At 44.8% G+C, this 16,731-nt stretch overlaps 1 protein-coding gene across 18 annotated transcripts in view; it reads left to right on the top strand.

Annotated features, from left to right (window-relative positions):
• FBRSL1 (fibrosin like 1) overlaps positions 1 to 16,731 on the top strand; it is a 503,813-nt gene that overhangs the window by 215,510 nt on the left and 271,572 nt on the right. For 16 of the 18 annotated variants that reach the window (XM_040080795.2, XM_040080801.2, XM_040080796.2 and 13 more), the window contains exons 3-4: positions 5,374 to 5,475; positions 16,194 to 16,229. In XM_040080795.2, the coding sequence (XP_039936729.1) occupies positions 5,374 to 5,475; positions 16,194 to 16,229 (138 nt within the window). The remainder of the gene's footprint in view (positions 1 to 5,373; positions 5,476 to 16,193; positions 16,230 to 16,731) is intronic. The other 2 variants (XM_058422824.1, XM_058422825.1) reach the window with 1 other exon arrangement.

Genomic DNA, 16,731 nt, shown 5'->3' on the forward strand with positions numbered 1-16,731 from the left:
TGAAAGGAGGTGACTTGGCTCAGTGCAGAGTGGAGCTCTTTGCCCTTCTAATCTGGAAGAACAGCTTTGTTTTCATGGATTGTTCGTGGCTCTAGAGTGCAGCACAAAGTATGTGGGTGCCATTCCTGCTGGTGCCTGTCCACTGGCAGAGGTGACAGGATTAGTGGATTAATAGACCCATCTGGGCCATCAGAACAGGCATCTCTGAGATTAATATCTTCATTATGTCTCTCCCTGAGGCTTCTGCTTTCTGTCTTTCCTTTAGAACTGTGCAGAAGGAGATTGCTGGGAATTTCTTTTCCCACCCTATGCGTATGTAAGACCCGTTCTGTACAGCACAGATACAAATCCAAGCAACAGCAAGGGGTTTAAAATGAGACTGCTGTGACTTTAAGAGCGAGGGGGGAGAAAAAAAAACTGTTAAGGAAGGAAAATAAAAATCCCACAGCCTGTTGTAGCAGCTGTAGCTTCAGATCGTGTGGAAAATGAAGGCAGATGATTCAATTTGGCCTGTGCCCCGAGTACATTTCCAAATGCTTCTGTGTGTGCGCAAGATAATGAACAAATATATTGAGATGGCACAAGATCAGTCCGAGTTTGCCGCTGCACAGGCCGTGGAGCTCCCAGTAGGAGCACACTAGCTGTGCTGGGTTAATGGGGGTGAGGGTCGGCAAGCCCAGCACCTTTCAGAACAACTTAAGAAAAGAATTTGTCTCCTTTTGCCCCAGGCTCCCCATGGCACTCAAATGGAGCTTGTGATAAATCGAAGTGTATTTATTAATAATGAGCAGGGGCAGCGTGCCCATGATGTGAAAATAGGTGCACCAAATAAAAACGTGCTTTCCTCTGACATCGGAAAAGCTTAAGTAAATGGAGAGCAGGCTGATCTATTATGATTAAAAAGTGGGGGCTGAGAGCCAACATAGTGGTAATGAAAAAGCCCTTTTAGGGAAACAAGACCCATTCTGCCCATTCATATATTCTTCCACCCCCACCCCACAGGAAGAAGCAGGGAGGGGGAAGTTAGATGGGAGAGAGATGGAAAGACAACAGCATTCCAGGATAGCAGAGCTGGAGTTATTACCGGGATGAGTTATGATATTTAATCATGCTACATGATGTCCAACAGCGCAAGGTTCGTAATTCTTGGCTCCGAACGTGGTTTGGGACTGTCCGTGAGCACCTGCAGAATGCCAATTGATCGTGGCCTTACAAACCCTCTGTACCTGCCCCCGGTCCTGGCCCACTCCAGCCGGGCTGGAAACAGTTTCTTCCACATTTTCAAACACAAATCTGTCCTTCCTGGTGAATGCTGGGCTGCAACTACTGCAGAGCTAGGATTGCCTGCCACCAGCTTTGCTCTGCGGTGTGCAGTGGGTCTGGGGTGTTACTCATCTTGCAGGAGATGGTGTTGTTCTGGTTTTTAAGCAACTTTGGGTTTAATTTAATGCTTTTGGAGAATTCCCTTAACTTCAACAATGAAACAGGCTCTGCTGGAGTAAAACTGCAGCGCCTATTCAGTGTTTCAGTACGCACGGACATTAATGTCTTGCTGTCTTAGGGGGTTTGGAAGAGATAAATTAACAAATAGCTTCAGTTGTCCCCTTGTGCTACTTTATTTTCTTCCAGCTTTGCTCTTCTGAAGTGATACAGTAGTCAGCCTTTGTCTAAGACAAGATTCCCTCCCACCTCCAGCCCTCTGGAGACAAGGCTGAGGAGCACCTTTCCAAGCCCCTCTCTGCAGAGCTTTGGGCTTTGGGGTTATTTTGAGACATTTTGCTTCTCAGATGGCTCCCAAAACACTTTGAGTAGACCTGAGGGCAACTCGGTCAAACACGCTCAGGTTTGGCCCACACACTTCCTCCTGCTGTTCCCCAGTCACTGTTTTGGCTCTGTTAAAACGACTGGAACCCTCCAGTTCCAGTTTGGAAGACAGTTTGGATTAGTCCTTCCTCAAACAGGGCAAAAACCCATCCACAGGATTGTTTTTGCTCAAGGACCTGGATGCACTCAGTGGGTAACGTAGAGGGACAGGGACACGCAGTGTGTGTCTCAAAGGATTTGATTTTGGGTGAGAACAGCCTGTAATGTTGAATTGCATATGTAATTCTGGTTGCTGAAGGGCATTGCCTCTGTGTGTAAGTACCCTGGACAATCAATATGGGCTGCTCAAGTTTTAGATGGGGTATTTGGCTCATCCACCTGAGGTGTTGAATCCCCATGGCTGGTGTTGTACTAATGCCTTTGGAAGTCCCTGGCAATGCGTTGTGTGTGGATTTGGGGAGTTTTGGTTGGTTGGGTCTATGCTGAGCTGGAGATGACATCCCCAGGCTGGTAGCAGGGCCAGGAGCCCACCTTGCCACTGGCCCACCTCACCTTTGCAGACTCTGGAACACTAATGACTTTTTCCAAGTGAGAAGAATACTAGTTTTTATAGTAGAACTCAATCAGGGAACGTGGTCAGGCGGAATTTTTAGAGCTCAAGCAAAAACACCAAGAGAAAATCACTAGAAATCAAGCAGCTGAGCCAGTGGCAACTTTGGGAAAGAAGCTTTTTGACCAGTTTGCTAATACCCAGGTCTGCCGAGAGTGCCCCTGAAACCAATGCATCCATTTAGCAGAACAACTTGTCCTCCTCCTTGGGTCCTGCATGTGGCTCATTAGGGTAATTACTGATGAATTAAGGCAGCTTGGCTGAGCGCTGGGGCTGCGGGTGTGCGGGCTCCCCTGCTGGCAGGCAGCAGGTGTAAATGAACAAGATCTGTCAAAAAGGCTGATGACCCTCTTAATTCACAGCAGCAAACTGGGGACAGAGGTAGTGCAGCAAGTTTAATAATTGATATTTACTTGGAAAGGTTAATGGCAGCAGTGATGCTTCTAATTTGCTTGCCCGTGCAAGACCTTGTCAGGTCAAATTGTCTCAATTTGTTACTGTGTGTGTAGGTGTAGTTTTCCTTTAATGAAATTTGGAGAAAAGAAACAGGTGGTGTTTGGAGCTGACTGTAACTCAAGAAAAGCAGCAAAAGGATCCAGTCTGGTAACAGGTTGGGTGAGTCTGTCCTAACTTTAAACAGCTGGCAGTTTAGTCCTTTTGAATTAATTCTAGCAACCATTTGCAGTTGGGAAGGTGAGAGGATTTGGAATGGCATAATTTATTTTTCCTTTAATTTGCAGCTGTCTAGGAGTTGTTTAGGTCAGAAGTGTAATAATTTTGACAGGCTTTGATGTGTTCCTAGGTGGGAGGGAGAAGGTTAAGGATCAGAAATCAGAAAGCTGAAGAATTCAGTGGGCATTTCTGTACTGTATTAGGGAAATTGTAATTCTGCCCTGTAATGGTTAAGTGGTTCTTATTTCATGGCGAAACAAAGCACTGCTGTGTCTGGAAGGATTGAAATTGGCAGGTCAGATACTTTACATCCAGGAGTTTCAGAGCTGACTGATGACTCAAAAGCAGTGGAGTTGGGTTTTGAGTAAGTGTAGAAAGACCCAGATGACAGAAAAAAGCTGGTGTGCCAGTGTTATGAAAGGCTGTAATTAATGGGGTATTACTATTTGTCTTATTGGCTTGGCATCAATCCTAGGCAAGATAATGGCATAGCTGAAGTAGTAATTGCTTAATAAAGACCTCAAAAAGAATAAAATGAGCGAATGACAGTCATTTAATTTGTTTAGGAAAAAAAAATCTTACCAAATTTACTTAATTGTATGTGGAATTAAAAAATTGATGGCTTATGGCCAATATTGATGTAGGATAGTTAGATTTCCCTTTTCGATGTTGTTGACCTATTCATTAAGGAAACAGACAATATGGATTCAATATCATGGACTTCAAGTGGATTATTTCTTGCCTTGGTACATGGTGTGGGTAGTTGCAAATGCAAGCTCACTGTGGTTGGAAATGCTTCTAGCAGATCCCAGCAGGGACTTACCTCTCTGTGCTGTGCTTTTGAACATTTTGACGTAGGATCGGAGATGAAATATTGATGAAAGTTTTCAGGTGGGCAACATATTTGAAAGGTGGTGGACAAGGAGTGAGAAAGGCCACTGCACTGAGATTGGAGGATTTGTGATGAGGTAGCCACAAAAAAATTTTGATTTCAATCGCTTAGATGTATCTAAAAGTCTTATCCTGCAGAAGAAAGTGTATTGGTGTGGTGTAAGGTGGCAGAAAGGCATGCAGAGCAAGGACATTAATCAGATATCTACTGAGCATGTTACTTTTCCTTCTACTTCTTTTCCTTTTCCTTCTGCTACCCAAGCCCATACAGGGTTGTGCGCTCTGGATGAGAACTGGAGCTCGTTCTCTGTACAGTATACATTGTATACGTTCTCCGTATAATACCCTGAATATTTCATTAAAATATTAACAGGCCGTGGGGCATTTAGCTGGCAGCACTGTCAAACATCCATGGAGTGCAGTGATCAGTGGTGACAGCATGTCCAGTGCTCCCAGTGTGCCCAGTGCCACAAGGCAGGGCTGCAGGGTTACATCAGCACCAGAGCAAACCCTGCTGGCTGCCAGCACCACCATGGAACAGGACAGCAAGAAACAAAGGGATTTTATTGCCATTAAAAATACCAATTTGTACAAGCCGACATTTTAAATCGTGTAATTTAAATGGAACCAAACTGATATGAATAGAACCTATTAATAAATTAAACACTTCTTTCCACCCAATATTTCACGAGGGAATTAGCGGAATAATTTGTTAGTAAATGAGCCCAGGAATGAAGCTGTGAATGGCATCTATCCTACCTCTCTCCTCCCCTTGTAACACTCTTTGCAGGTGTAAGAGCAAGGTTGCTGTGATTTCAAACACTGGTTCTCACTTCTATCCAAACACAAGCACAACTTCAAGTGGAGGGAGCAGGATGATTTAGCAGTTAAAGCACCAGCCTTGGCTGTAAGAGTTAATCCTGCTCTACCTCAAATTCTGTGTGGTATCTCAAGCAAGTTGTTTGAGGCTGGTGACCTCTCAGTGCAGTCCCTGGGGTGGCCCCAGGGCATTTCTGGGCTGGGCAGCGATGGTCTGGCCGGTGGGTCAGGCGGCAGCAGCGTCCCAGCTGAGGTGTGCTGGGAGCAGAGTGAAGGGGCTTTGTCTGCCCAACTTGCCCCTCGTGTCACTTGGGCACAAACCTCACCTGAGGTCCCAAAGAGTGCCAGAAGCACCTTCCCTCTCACATTAGTGAAAAGGAGCGTGGACACACGTGGTCAGGCACAACTGCAGAGGAGCCCCACGCATTCCATCCCTCCCACGGCGCCGTGGGCGTAGGAGTGAAACCTTGACTAAACTGCTGTCAGCAACCTTGCGAACAGGTGGCAGAGCAGTGCTTGAAAATCTCCTTTTTCCCCCCTCCTTCTTCTCCCTCTAGATGAAGGTACCTACAAGCAGAAGTGGCAGAAATAGCGAGGAAGACAGCATCAGGGAGGCCACAAGCTCTCAGCGGAGCAGCTCAAGGGACCGTCTCAGTGATGTAAGTACCGTTCAGGAGAAAGCATCGCTTCATTGCAGCAATTCCCGCTGCTGACACGGCTTTTCATAAATCTTGCTGAACAAATGTTGGCATCCAGAGGTCACTGTGTAATAACTTTTTTTTATGTCATGATTGAGTGTTACGGCATAAGTGGTTGAGCTGCCTTGCAAACACTATAATCATGGTGCAAATAATATGATAAGCGAAAGATCAGAGATGGGAAAACAAAATGGAATTGTTATTCCTTGGGGAAAAATGGCTTGATGTTTTGTTTGGTTTTTTTTTTCAAAGAAGTTGTGTTAAAAAGCTTTTTACAGCATCTTTGGGTTTAACTGCTGCACGTAATCACGTAGTTTGGGTGCAAAGTTAGTTCATCTAATTTTATGCTTCCTGCCGCCAAGATATTGAGGCGGTTTTGGGGGAAAGCTGTCTTTCTCTCAGGAAATTCGATGGTACATTGAGTGAAATGTTATGATAAAACAAAAGCAAACGGTGCCTTAGTGTGTAAACACACAAATGGGCTTTTGAGTCACCAAGAAATCAATGGCAGTGCTGGGATAATTTTATACGAAGGCTTTTTGTGTTAGCAATTAGCATTTCGCCTTCATTAAAACATGATTTTTTACTAATTAGGACCTTTCCCGTTAGGAGAGATTTAAATGAAGAACAATAATCAAACGCTGGCACGAGCATGTCTGAAATATTAAATTTGCCATTTCAATGGCAAGCCACAGAAATCCCAGAGTGAGTGGTTTTCATGTTGAGTTCTATTAATGTAAAATATGCTTCATAACTAAAACCTGTCACAGAAAACGGCTCACACCAGCTAAATTCAATTGGACAGTTAATTTAGCTTTAAAATTGAAAACACTACCTCCGCTTCAGGATGCAAAAGGAAGAGGGGGGGAAAGCCTTTGATAAGTGTAATGTATTTGCTATTAAGGCTTTCAGAGCCCGTTCTACAGGAGAAAAAGGGGAAAAAATGGCTCCCACAAATGTGTTTAAAAGCTGAAAGTATTTATTAAAAATGTCAGCAGAAAAGTGCTTTTGGCAGATTAAAGCGGGATTCAGCTTGACAGCTCTGACAGGGAAATGTGACGGGGGAAAATTCTCTCTACATGTTTGGAGTGTGAATGGGGCGCTGTAAACAGCCGACGCAGTGGGAGGAAGAGAAAAATAACGTGTCCTGTGATCTGCTTCCAGGATCGCGAGCCCACGCGCCGCCGTGGGGCCGGGGGGGCTGGGGACAAATCCCCTTGCTGTGGGACATCCTTGGCTGTGTTATTAGTCAGTAATGACAGTAATTTTGTATACACGTACATCGATGCGATTCCCTGCTTCCCCTCCCCACGGCCACTCCTGATGGGTGCGTGAGCTGGAGTGCCTGGGAGCTGCACTGTAGCGTGGGGCTGTAGGAAAGGAATAACATATTCCAGCTTAGCCATTAGCTTAGGTCAAAGCGTTAAGTGGTCTTGGAGACTTTTCTTGTTAAGCCGATGCACTTCCAGGATTTCTTCTCCTTTCCCTTTGCCCCCAAAGTTGCAGGCTGAGCCTGTAGGAATTGACTCTGAGTGCCTAATTCCTGCAAAATCTTCAAAGCCTGTTCAGCAGCCAGTGAAATTCAGTGGGAAATAGGCACTCTGTTCTTTTTTAGTCAGCGGAGATGTTTGGGCAGTGCCTGGAGGCTGGGGCAGACTTCAGAGCTTTGCTGAAGCTGCTCTCGTGACCCGGTGACCCATCGCAAATGAGAATTTTTCAAATTAGTAATTAAACAGTTTGAAAAGTAAGGTTCATGAATCACGGAATGATCTTCGTTCATTATTTGATGAGTGCAATTTAGCTTTAATTACATATAATGCTGCCTCGCACGCTGGTACATGTTCTGCAGCCTATTTAGCGACTGTCTGAAAGTCTTAGGAAGTCCTGTGGGTGCAATCAGATGGTTTTCCCCATTTCTGTGCGAAGGGATGAGGAGACAGACTGGTTCTCTTACTTGCAGAGAGGGAGCAGGGAAAGGGAGAGGAGACAACAGCATGCCACTGAGTGTTGATTCCTGCAGGATTTTCTGTCCAGCCATGCCTGGCCCCTGTTGGAGCTGTGTGTCCAGGCAGGCTGTTTAAATAGCTGCTGTGCCACTGGAGTGGCACAACTCCTTACATGTCCTTAGGATCAGGACCACAGGGCAGTCAGGATGGCCAGGGGAGGCAGGGATTGCGTTTCCTCGAGGCTGGCGGTTACAAACCGAGGCTGCAGCACCCGGCGGTGCCCCTGCAGATGGATGCTCTGCAGCAGAAGGCACCTGTGCCGTTTCTCACTCTCCTGCTGTTCCTCGGTGCATTTGGCCTTCAGGACTGCTTTTTGTGCTCCCTTTCCCCATTAAGTGGGGTGAACAATGGAGTAAATGAGGCAGGAGGTGACAGGTCTGGCTGCTGTAGGGTAGCACACAGCAGGTGTGGTGGGAAATGTGCCTGTCAAAGTGTCGGCTGCAGCGGTGCCATCTCAGGAGCACTAAATCCTCCCTCCAGCTTCATTGGTCCCCGTTTCAGAGGTGCTGTTCTGAACAGCTTAGCCTCTCTGTGCCATTTGTTTCTTGGGGTGACTTGTTCAATGGGATGCCGGCAAGTTGTTCTTTATTTACATTAATGCATGTCATTAGTCTCTAATGGACTGTGAAGTCAAGAGGTGGCCTGGTCTGTCGTGAAATAATTGCACTCTAAAGAAAACTGAGGCAAATGATTGATTATGTTGTGCACACACACGCACAAACAGCCATTGGTTCATCCACTACGAAACCCAGAGCGTTTTGCTCCTTGCTTGCCACAAGTGAAAATTCTGTGGGGAGAGAATGATACAATTTCATAGAGAGACAGTAATTGTCTGGCTTTCGTACAGTAAGTCTTTCCAGACATTACACCGAGTGCCATTTATTATGGGTCATTGGGGGGAAAAAAATGCTTATTATGATCTAGTGAAATCATCTCTGGCTGCGGAGGTTTGATTTGTTGAGGCTGGGCTCGTCTTTGGGATGATGAAACTTGAGAGCAGAAAAAAAGTGAAGTTTTAGCCCAACTAAAAGTGTGGTGCAGAGAAGAGATGGAATCTGCCACTTGTTTATGTTCCCAGTGTTGATGTAAAATTCCCTTAAAAACTACTACAGAGTTGACATCCTTATTACGCATGTACTCTCAGGTCTTCTACAACCAAAACAGAGTCAACAGCCTTTTTCCAAAATGGGATTTTCCTCTGCTGCCTTTCAGTGTGAGGTAATTGGAAGTTGCCAGAGAATTAAGAGCCAGATAAGCCGTATTGCTATTTTGTTGTGTTGACCCAAGTAAAAGTGGAAAGCTTGGGCATTTTGTTTTGGTTTTCCCCATGTTCTGTAATTGTCCTAATCTTTTCTGATGTCGTGAACAGTCCAAAAATCCACACAGAGCCTTGTATAATGGCTTGAAAAAAGGGTTTTTATCTTTTTCTTGACCCATCAGCTTAAGAACTGCCTGCTTTTTAATGGATTTTCTCCCTCACTAAATTGAATGGATCGTCCCTCATTATCATTTAAATAGAAGCCTCACTCCCTGTGAACATGGAAAATTTGAATGTGGTAGTAGAGCTGTGATAATTTGAAATATTCGGAAGGTGGGGGCGAGGAGGGGGAACAGGCGGCAGAGTGCAGAATTGCTGAATGTAATTGTCATGGATTCTCAATTTTGTTGCCACAAGATGGGAAAATAGACTAATAATTGTCTTCCAACCCTAGTAGAATAGTTGCCCTAGTTAGCTGAAGCTAACACTCTAATTGTCATGGGGGCACAGAGATGAATGAGGATGTATGCAGGGCACAGCCAGGGCTAAATTGAGTGATATACTAAGGCAAAGAGCAAATTGGCAATTATTGGCCCAGCTGAAAAGGTTGGCAGGTGTGCTGCTTTCTCAGGAGCCCTTAGGGGGAAATTGGAAATATAAAATATCGACCATAAATACTCGCTGATTAGGAAATATGTTGCAAGAGGTGCTGGCCACTTAAGAGTCAAAACTCTCCTTTTCAAGGGATTGGCTTCAGCTGTGCATAAAACCAGCAAGCGCTGCTGCTAAGTTGTTGAGAGCCTTTTCCTCTCATCCCCCAGGCTATCTTTTCTAATTTTTCATCATCCTATCCTCATATGTTTGTTTGTTTTTCTTTAAACATAATAAACGAAAAGCAGTCTTCTAGGAAATGCAAAGATTTTCCTCTCTTTAAATGTTCTTTGATAAGTGTTTAGTATATTGTATAGGCTAGATATAAAATTCTCTCTCTGGTAGATGAATACAAAATAACTTCCGTGATTTCTAATTCAGGCAGTTCACTGTGATCTGCTTTTCTTTGTGTGCCATCACAGGCACTGTCTCCCCCTTCTCTCCTGCTTCCCATACCACGCTTCTCCTCCTGGGGCACAGAGATTAGAGCAGCAGCAAGGTACAAAGCTGGAGGTCCCTAATGTGTGCCTTAGGCTGAAGTACCTTGCCAGAAGCACAATCAGATGAGCCTCTGAAGTGAGAATTGGACCGCAGTCACACCACATCTCCATATTTATCCACACAGTAAACTTTGGTGCTGGTGGGATACCTGGTCTTGGCTCTGGCAGGGTGGCAGTGTGATCTCAGTACCAGGGTCAGGGGTGTTACAGAGCACACTGAAGGAGTTTTTGGAAGGCCTGGGGTAGTAACATGTGGGCTGAAAACTCTTTGTGGCATGTGCTGTCCATTGTTCCCCACGTGTGACACTGGGATCTGATCCGCAGTTTGAAGAGTGGGGTACGACCATCCTAGTCAAAAAGAGTAGCAACAGGATAGTTTTAAGACTCCTTCCACAAACCACGACTCTTGAGAAAATGGTTTGATTATACATGGAAGGATCATGAAACCTTGCAAATCCCATTCTTCTGGGGACAAAAATTCCCATCCCTTCAACAGGCTGTCTGCTTTTATCTGCATCCCACAAAACACCAAATTTTTGCATGGAAACGCCTTCAGCAGAAATTAAGTTCTAATGACTGGCACAGAGTTTCAGTGAGGGATAGTTAGGAAGGAAGGAAGTCTGGAGAAGTTTTGCAAAGCTGGCAGAGATGATGGTTTGAACGGGAACAGTGCTCATGTAGGTTCTGTGCATTTCTGTGAGGTCTTTTCATTTTGTTCCTGGCTAACTGCACTCAGTTTGTTCATTCCTGGTCAGTGGCCACCTCTCCTTCTTGCTGTCTGCAGCCATCAGCTGTAAGAATAAAAGTGTCTTGGGTGGAAGCTGTTCTGTAGCTTATCAAGCCTGTTACAGGTGTTCAGACCTTGTGTAGTTTGATATCTTACCAGACTGGTTTTGCAATGTTTCTAAGCATAACACTCTCTGTTTATCCAACAGAATAAAGTGAATTCAAGAAGGAACACATTCAGGCATTGCACACCGTCCAAATCATTCATCATGTGTTGTGGTTATCTTGTCAGGTCCGGGTTTCTAATCTCAGCGAACATCAGATGCACTGGGTGACCTTTGCCACGTCAATTGAACTCATTGTATCGCAGACAGGAGTGTGGCTATGGGAATTAATTGCATTAACAGTCTCTGTGCAAAGGTCTGGGATATCTCCTGCCCTTGGCTCTTCTTGCCCTCCTCTCCACTTGCCCTTCCATTCCAAGATACTTGAATCTTATAAGGGACTTGCTTGGGAAGGAAATATGAGACTTCTCCAGTATTCGAAGCTGAAGCTGTATTCAGTTGTTGAATGCTCTATAAATGACCAAGGGAAGGGTGGTAAACACATGCAATTCCTGGTGCCTCTGCCCTCTCTGACTGTGGGAGAGTGGAAGATGGGTATGGCTGAGGTGAGTGTCATCCTGAGCAAATGCTATAAAACAGAATTCAAAACGAGATTTCCCTGTACATACTATTGATTACCTCTGCTGAGTGTTAACCAAGCAAATCAGGCTTGCAGCACTGGGCCTTAGAGTAACTTTGGGCCTGTGATTTGGCAAGGCAAGATCTGGCACTAAGTAGATGCTGGGAATTCTGCCTCAGTTCCCGTTTCTGCTGGGTTCTCCTCAGGTGACCTTTCCCTGTCTCAGTTTCCCCATTAACACAAGGATGGCATTAACAGCAGTGGCTGGAGGATGATTTTGGGGGCTGTCCTGTGCCACATGGGAATTGTGAAAAAGCCATTTCAACAGCTGACTTGGAGGTACTTGATAGACACTTGGTTTCAGCCAATGGAAGTGGCACATGTCAGAAAAGCAGGAACGAACTCTTGACTTTTCTGGAATATGTTGTGTCCTTTAGCCAAAGAGGATGGAAGGGAGCACTGTAAACCAGCTGGTTTTGTGGTTGTGCTGCCATCACCTGCTTTTAACTAATCCCCTTATAGTTAGGTTTTACATCAGGGACACAAAAGATCCAAGTTGAAACCTGCCTGACCCATAGAGAGGAGGGAATTGGCTTGAGATGCCCTATTTCCTTGATTATTACTGGGTTTTAAAGCCCTTCCTGCTGTCTTTCAAGTTCAGTAAGTAACCCTATAGCGTTAAGAATCTGAACAGAGGGTGTCTTAATTTCTTTTCATCATGAGAGCAGTGGAAGGCCATGCTTTTATTTATATAAGGGAAATAACTTTTCCTGTCAATTTAATAGACAATCTTGGAAAACCTGCTGCAGGTTATTGGTGAGATTTTCTCATGATTTTCTTTTCTAAATTGCAGTTGCCATTTTTATCATAAAGAAAGAATCTTTTAAACACAGTTGCAGATAGCAAGTGTAACTCAAGCTCTCAAGGACATCAGTGGGGGTTTGTAGAGTCTTTCAGCAGTAAGATTTTGCCTTTGCTGCCAGAAAGGTGTGTTTTTTTTATATCCAGTGTAATTAACACGAGAGCTATCCCAGGGTAGAAATAATTCACTCTGTGACATAACTGAAATGTCTTGTCTGTGCTGTCTGGTTTTGTTTTTAACCTTGGGCTTAAAAGGAACCAAAAATCTTTAGTTGTAAAAGAGCACATCATCTGCAAAATATTATAAGCCATTTATCTTTATGCACAAATGCCACCTCAGTGCAGCTCCACTTCTGCATCGTTAAGTGCACAGACCATACTCATTTTGCCCCTAACTAATAACAGTCTCCCCTAGGAACGCTGGGTATTCCAGACTGCCCTGGAAGAGGGAAAAGCTGGTGCTGAGGCCAGGTGGAGGGGGCTGCTGCCCTCCCTGAGGCTCTGCTCGGGGCTCCTGTCCAGCTGGAGCTAGAGGTTGGGATTCTGTCTGGCTGCAGGGGTCACAATCCTGGCTTGGAGTTGTGTGTCTGTCAGCCCCTTTCCTGCCTGCCATGGTTTCTCCAGGCAGTGTTTGAGGGCCAGAGCTGAGCCCTGGGTGCCTGTATTGAAGCAGTAAGAGCTGGTTTGGCTTTCAGTCTCAGGTGAGCCAGAGGTCCCAGGCAGGGGCTGTGCTGGTGGTACAGCACCAACAGGAATGTGGCTGCCTGGGTACCACAGGCACCATTGTATCCTGCTGCTTGAGGCCCTCCTGACAAGGAGAAAATTGACCACAACAGCAAACAGACTCTTTGGAGAGTGAGGGTTTTCTGACAGCCCTTCATGTAAGTGCTCCTGTCCTTGTAGGTAAGAGCCTCGGTAAGTTGTTGCAGCTGAAGGCTTGCCCCAGTAATTACTCCTGCCAGACAAGCACTCGTTCACTGTGAAAGGAGGTTTCTTCAGCTTTGGGTAGATGCCAAGTTAAACTTCCACTAAGATTTCTTATATTTGCAGCCACAATTGATTACTTTTCTCATTATTTGATCTTGATATAGAGACATACTGACTGAGCCATGTTTGTATTAACCCCCAAAGATTTTTTTCTTTAGGAACATCCATCACAGTTGCATGCAGACAGTTCTGCTCTGGCACTCATAGCTGATATTAGCTGGGGTTTTTTTCAGAGTTGCTACATGTCACAATTGGTATGGATCTGCCTAAAGAGCTGCAGTGTTCCCAGCTAACCAAGAAAGCAATAGTGGTTTGGTAGATGTGCAGAAAAATGCATGCAAACAGCCCTGGAGAGTGTGGGGCATGGCTGTGCAGAAACCTAATTGTTGGAAAAGATTGTTGCAAGTTGACTCCAAAGTATTCACCAGTTAATAATTTTTATATATGCCATAAAAATTCTGAGGAAGGGGGAAAACCCCACCCTTTTTCACTGCTGATTTTCAGGAAATTTGATGTTAAAACTTTTAAGAGAGAAGAGGCTCTTGGATATGAAAAATACCAGAGTCAATTGCCATTCAGTTTTAATTATTTCTGATGTAACATTTTATCCAACAACTGGTTTTATTGTTTTCTACTCTGTGGTTTTAAATCAGTGGTCTGCAGATTCCTGGGGTTCTTGGACAGCTTGAGATGCCTGAAAGTTGTCTTAAGAAAAACAGGTCTGTTGTTAGTGTGCTTGAGTTCGTTGTCCAAGAGTCTGCTCCATCCCAGAAAATCATTTTGCGTGTGCACAAAGCTCAAAGATTGAAAATAACTGCAAGAGTGAAAATGCTCTGAGGCTGTTTCCCTAGAGAGAAGCTTCTAATGAAACCTCTTGTTTCTGTTTTTGGTTATTATTTCCAATTTGTTAGAGCTTGTCATTCTTGGTTAAATCTCAGTTGATGGAGGGCTGGAGTGAGAACTTCCACCCTTTTTCCTTTCCTCCTCCTGCCTTTCCAAGCAGGTAATTTGCCTCCTCATCATTTCTGTGTTTACTTTAGGTGAACTGCCTGATCAAGCTCTCCAAAGTGTGGGAACACATAATTGTGTTCAGCTGTTTGACATACTTATGTAGATAGCAGGATACTGTTATTAACCTTTTTCCATACAAGGCTGAGTACTTTGGGGTATAGAGTACTTAGAGAGAGGGATAAGTTTGTCATTTTCTCAAAAAGAGAGGTAAATGCCACTGCTCTTCATTTCACTGGTCTGTAGCTTTATTTTTGGGCAGTCCATATTAAGGAGGTTTATAAATAAATCTCTACTCTTTTTTTTTTTTTTCCTGTAATGTTTGAAGGTGGTGGCCGAATCTGTGTGCAGTATGCAGAAGGTGGGAATTCAAATGCTGTTGTCAGTGTTGTTGCTGCCTCAGGCTGCCCTGTGGAACTGAAGCCGTCCTTTTCCAGCAGCACAGAGGTGCGGGTGTAGCATGCCAGGGGTGGGGACTAGCACCCAGTCACGTGTGTAAGAGCTGGCTCACATCCTTCCTTCTGTCTGGCACCTTCATTCTTGTGCCAGCTGGTGAGAGGGTTAACAGGGAGCCCTCCTCCCACACCCACATAATTGCAGGACTTTGCTCTGGTCTGTGCTTTGCTTTGGGAGCTTTCCTCCATGGGCACTTGGCTGGAGAATTGCCTGTGTGGTGTCAGAGGCAGGTGCAAACCAGTGGCACAGAGCTTGTGTGGGCAGAGCAGCAAGGCAATTGCATCTTCCACTGAGAGCAGGAGTCTGGAAAAGGTTTCTGTGTATATCTATGTATCCTTTGATCAAAAGGTTTTCAAACTGCTAGTACAAAGGGATTGTTATCTTGCTGGTGAAAAATTACAAGTATTTGCAATCAGTTTGCATCAATCTCTTTGGGGTATTGTGCTGTGCTGATTTAGTAACGTGATAACTTCTGGCACTGCTGCAAAAAGACAAAACAATCCTCAAGATCAGCCTGCAACAATTGGGTATTTTTGGTACCCACTAGAACATCAGTCTTAGAAACAGGACTGCTAAGACTCCCTGGATCTTGTTTAATAAAATCATGTAGTGAGGGCATCATGATTATAAATCACACTTGGAAATTGGCCTGCAGAGTACTTGCTGGGTTATGTGGTGTTGTGTGTTCCTGGCTCCTTTTTAATTTCCGAAAAGAAGGCATATAGCAGCAGCTGGAGCTAGAGGTGGAATTCATTTAGCTGCTTTGAGAAAGCCATTGCCAGCAAAACCCTTTGGTCGAGAGAGGGGAAAGGGATCCAAGTGACTGGAGCTGGTGTAATGAGAAGGAAAAGAACCAAATGATTTGGCAGCATGTGAAAGAGGTAAGGATGTGGTAGAGAAAGGAGCAGGAGGAGCTGAAATGAAGAGCAGGAGTAAACAATGTAATTTAACTTACTCAAAAGGGACAGAATGCTTATTAAAGCTCTGAGAGATGATAAATTAGTGCTTTGCTGCTATTGTTATTTCAGATAGAGTTGTCATATGGTAATGGTGCAGCAATGAAGGCTCGAGGCTCACAGATTCATAGAGGGGAATAGAAAGTGGGATATTTGATTACATGATTGAGAGTTGGAGTCGATGAGGCACAATGTGCAATCCTGATTCTGGAGAGCATCCTTCCGTGCGCGTGCTGTTCCCAGGAAGGTGCCGTCACGTCCTGAAGAGGGATGGTTCAAAGTGTGCGTCCTGCTGCTGTGAAGACGTGTCCCACGCTGAGAGCTTTTACCTTGGTCGGGAGGAGCTGTCGAAGCCCTGCTCTGGCTTATGAAACCCTGTCTGAAATAGCCCCAGAGCCCTCACCTGGAGGTGCTCTCTGGCTGTTACTGCTGTGGCAGCACACAGAATATCAGGAGATCATTTGAGGTTGCGGAGTTTTCCTCTAAGGAATACTGGGCTGGGGGAGGGAATCGCAAAATGATTCTTATCTTACATTACACAGAATCTCTTGCATTACTTACTGTGGCATATTGTTTCCTCCCACAGAGTTCTGCTCAATCGCTTTCAGGAAGAGGCTACTCCGTAAGTCATTTTACAGCTAATTCTTTCACTTCTGTTGATGTTGATTGCAGAGGTTTACACTACCTATTGCACAGCCACTGACATGGAAGAAATGCAGAACAGAAACAGGGTGAGAGCACAGGGCTGTTGTGCACCTGGCAGGGGGACAGCCCTGATGTGTGAGAGGGCATCAAGAGCCTGGGGGCTTCTTAATTTATTATTATACTTACAGGGAGAGGGGGTTTGGTTAGTTTATGGTGTATTTCAGCTAGATAGTCACCTCTGAAGAATTGCAAGACCTCAGTGGGGAGAGTTTTCAACACCAGGAGATGCTTCCATCCTCTCCTCCCTCCCCCATGTAGGTTTTCATTTGTGTGTTAAATACAAGAATCGAATACACAATTACTCTCATTTTACAAAGAATTGCGACCCTCACCATTGTGAACAAGAAGAAAATCAATATTCTCTTAATTACAAGCTCTGAATTACAAAACAAGCTCGCTTGTTTTCAGGGGAGGGTGTT

Source organism: Hirundo rustica, chromosome 17 (assembly GCF_015227805.2).
Source record: "Hirundo rustica isolate bHirRus1 chromosome 17, bHirRus1.pri.v3, whole genome shotgun sequence".
Taxonomy (NCBI): domain Eukaryota; kingdom Metazoa; phylum Chordata; class Aves; order Passeriformes; family Hirundinidae; genus Hirundo; species Hirundo rustica.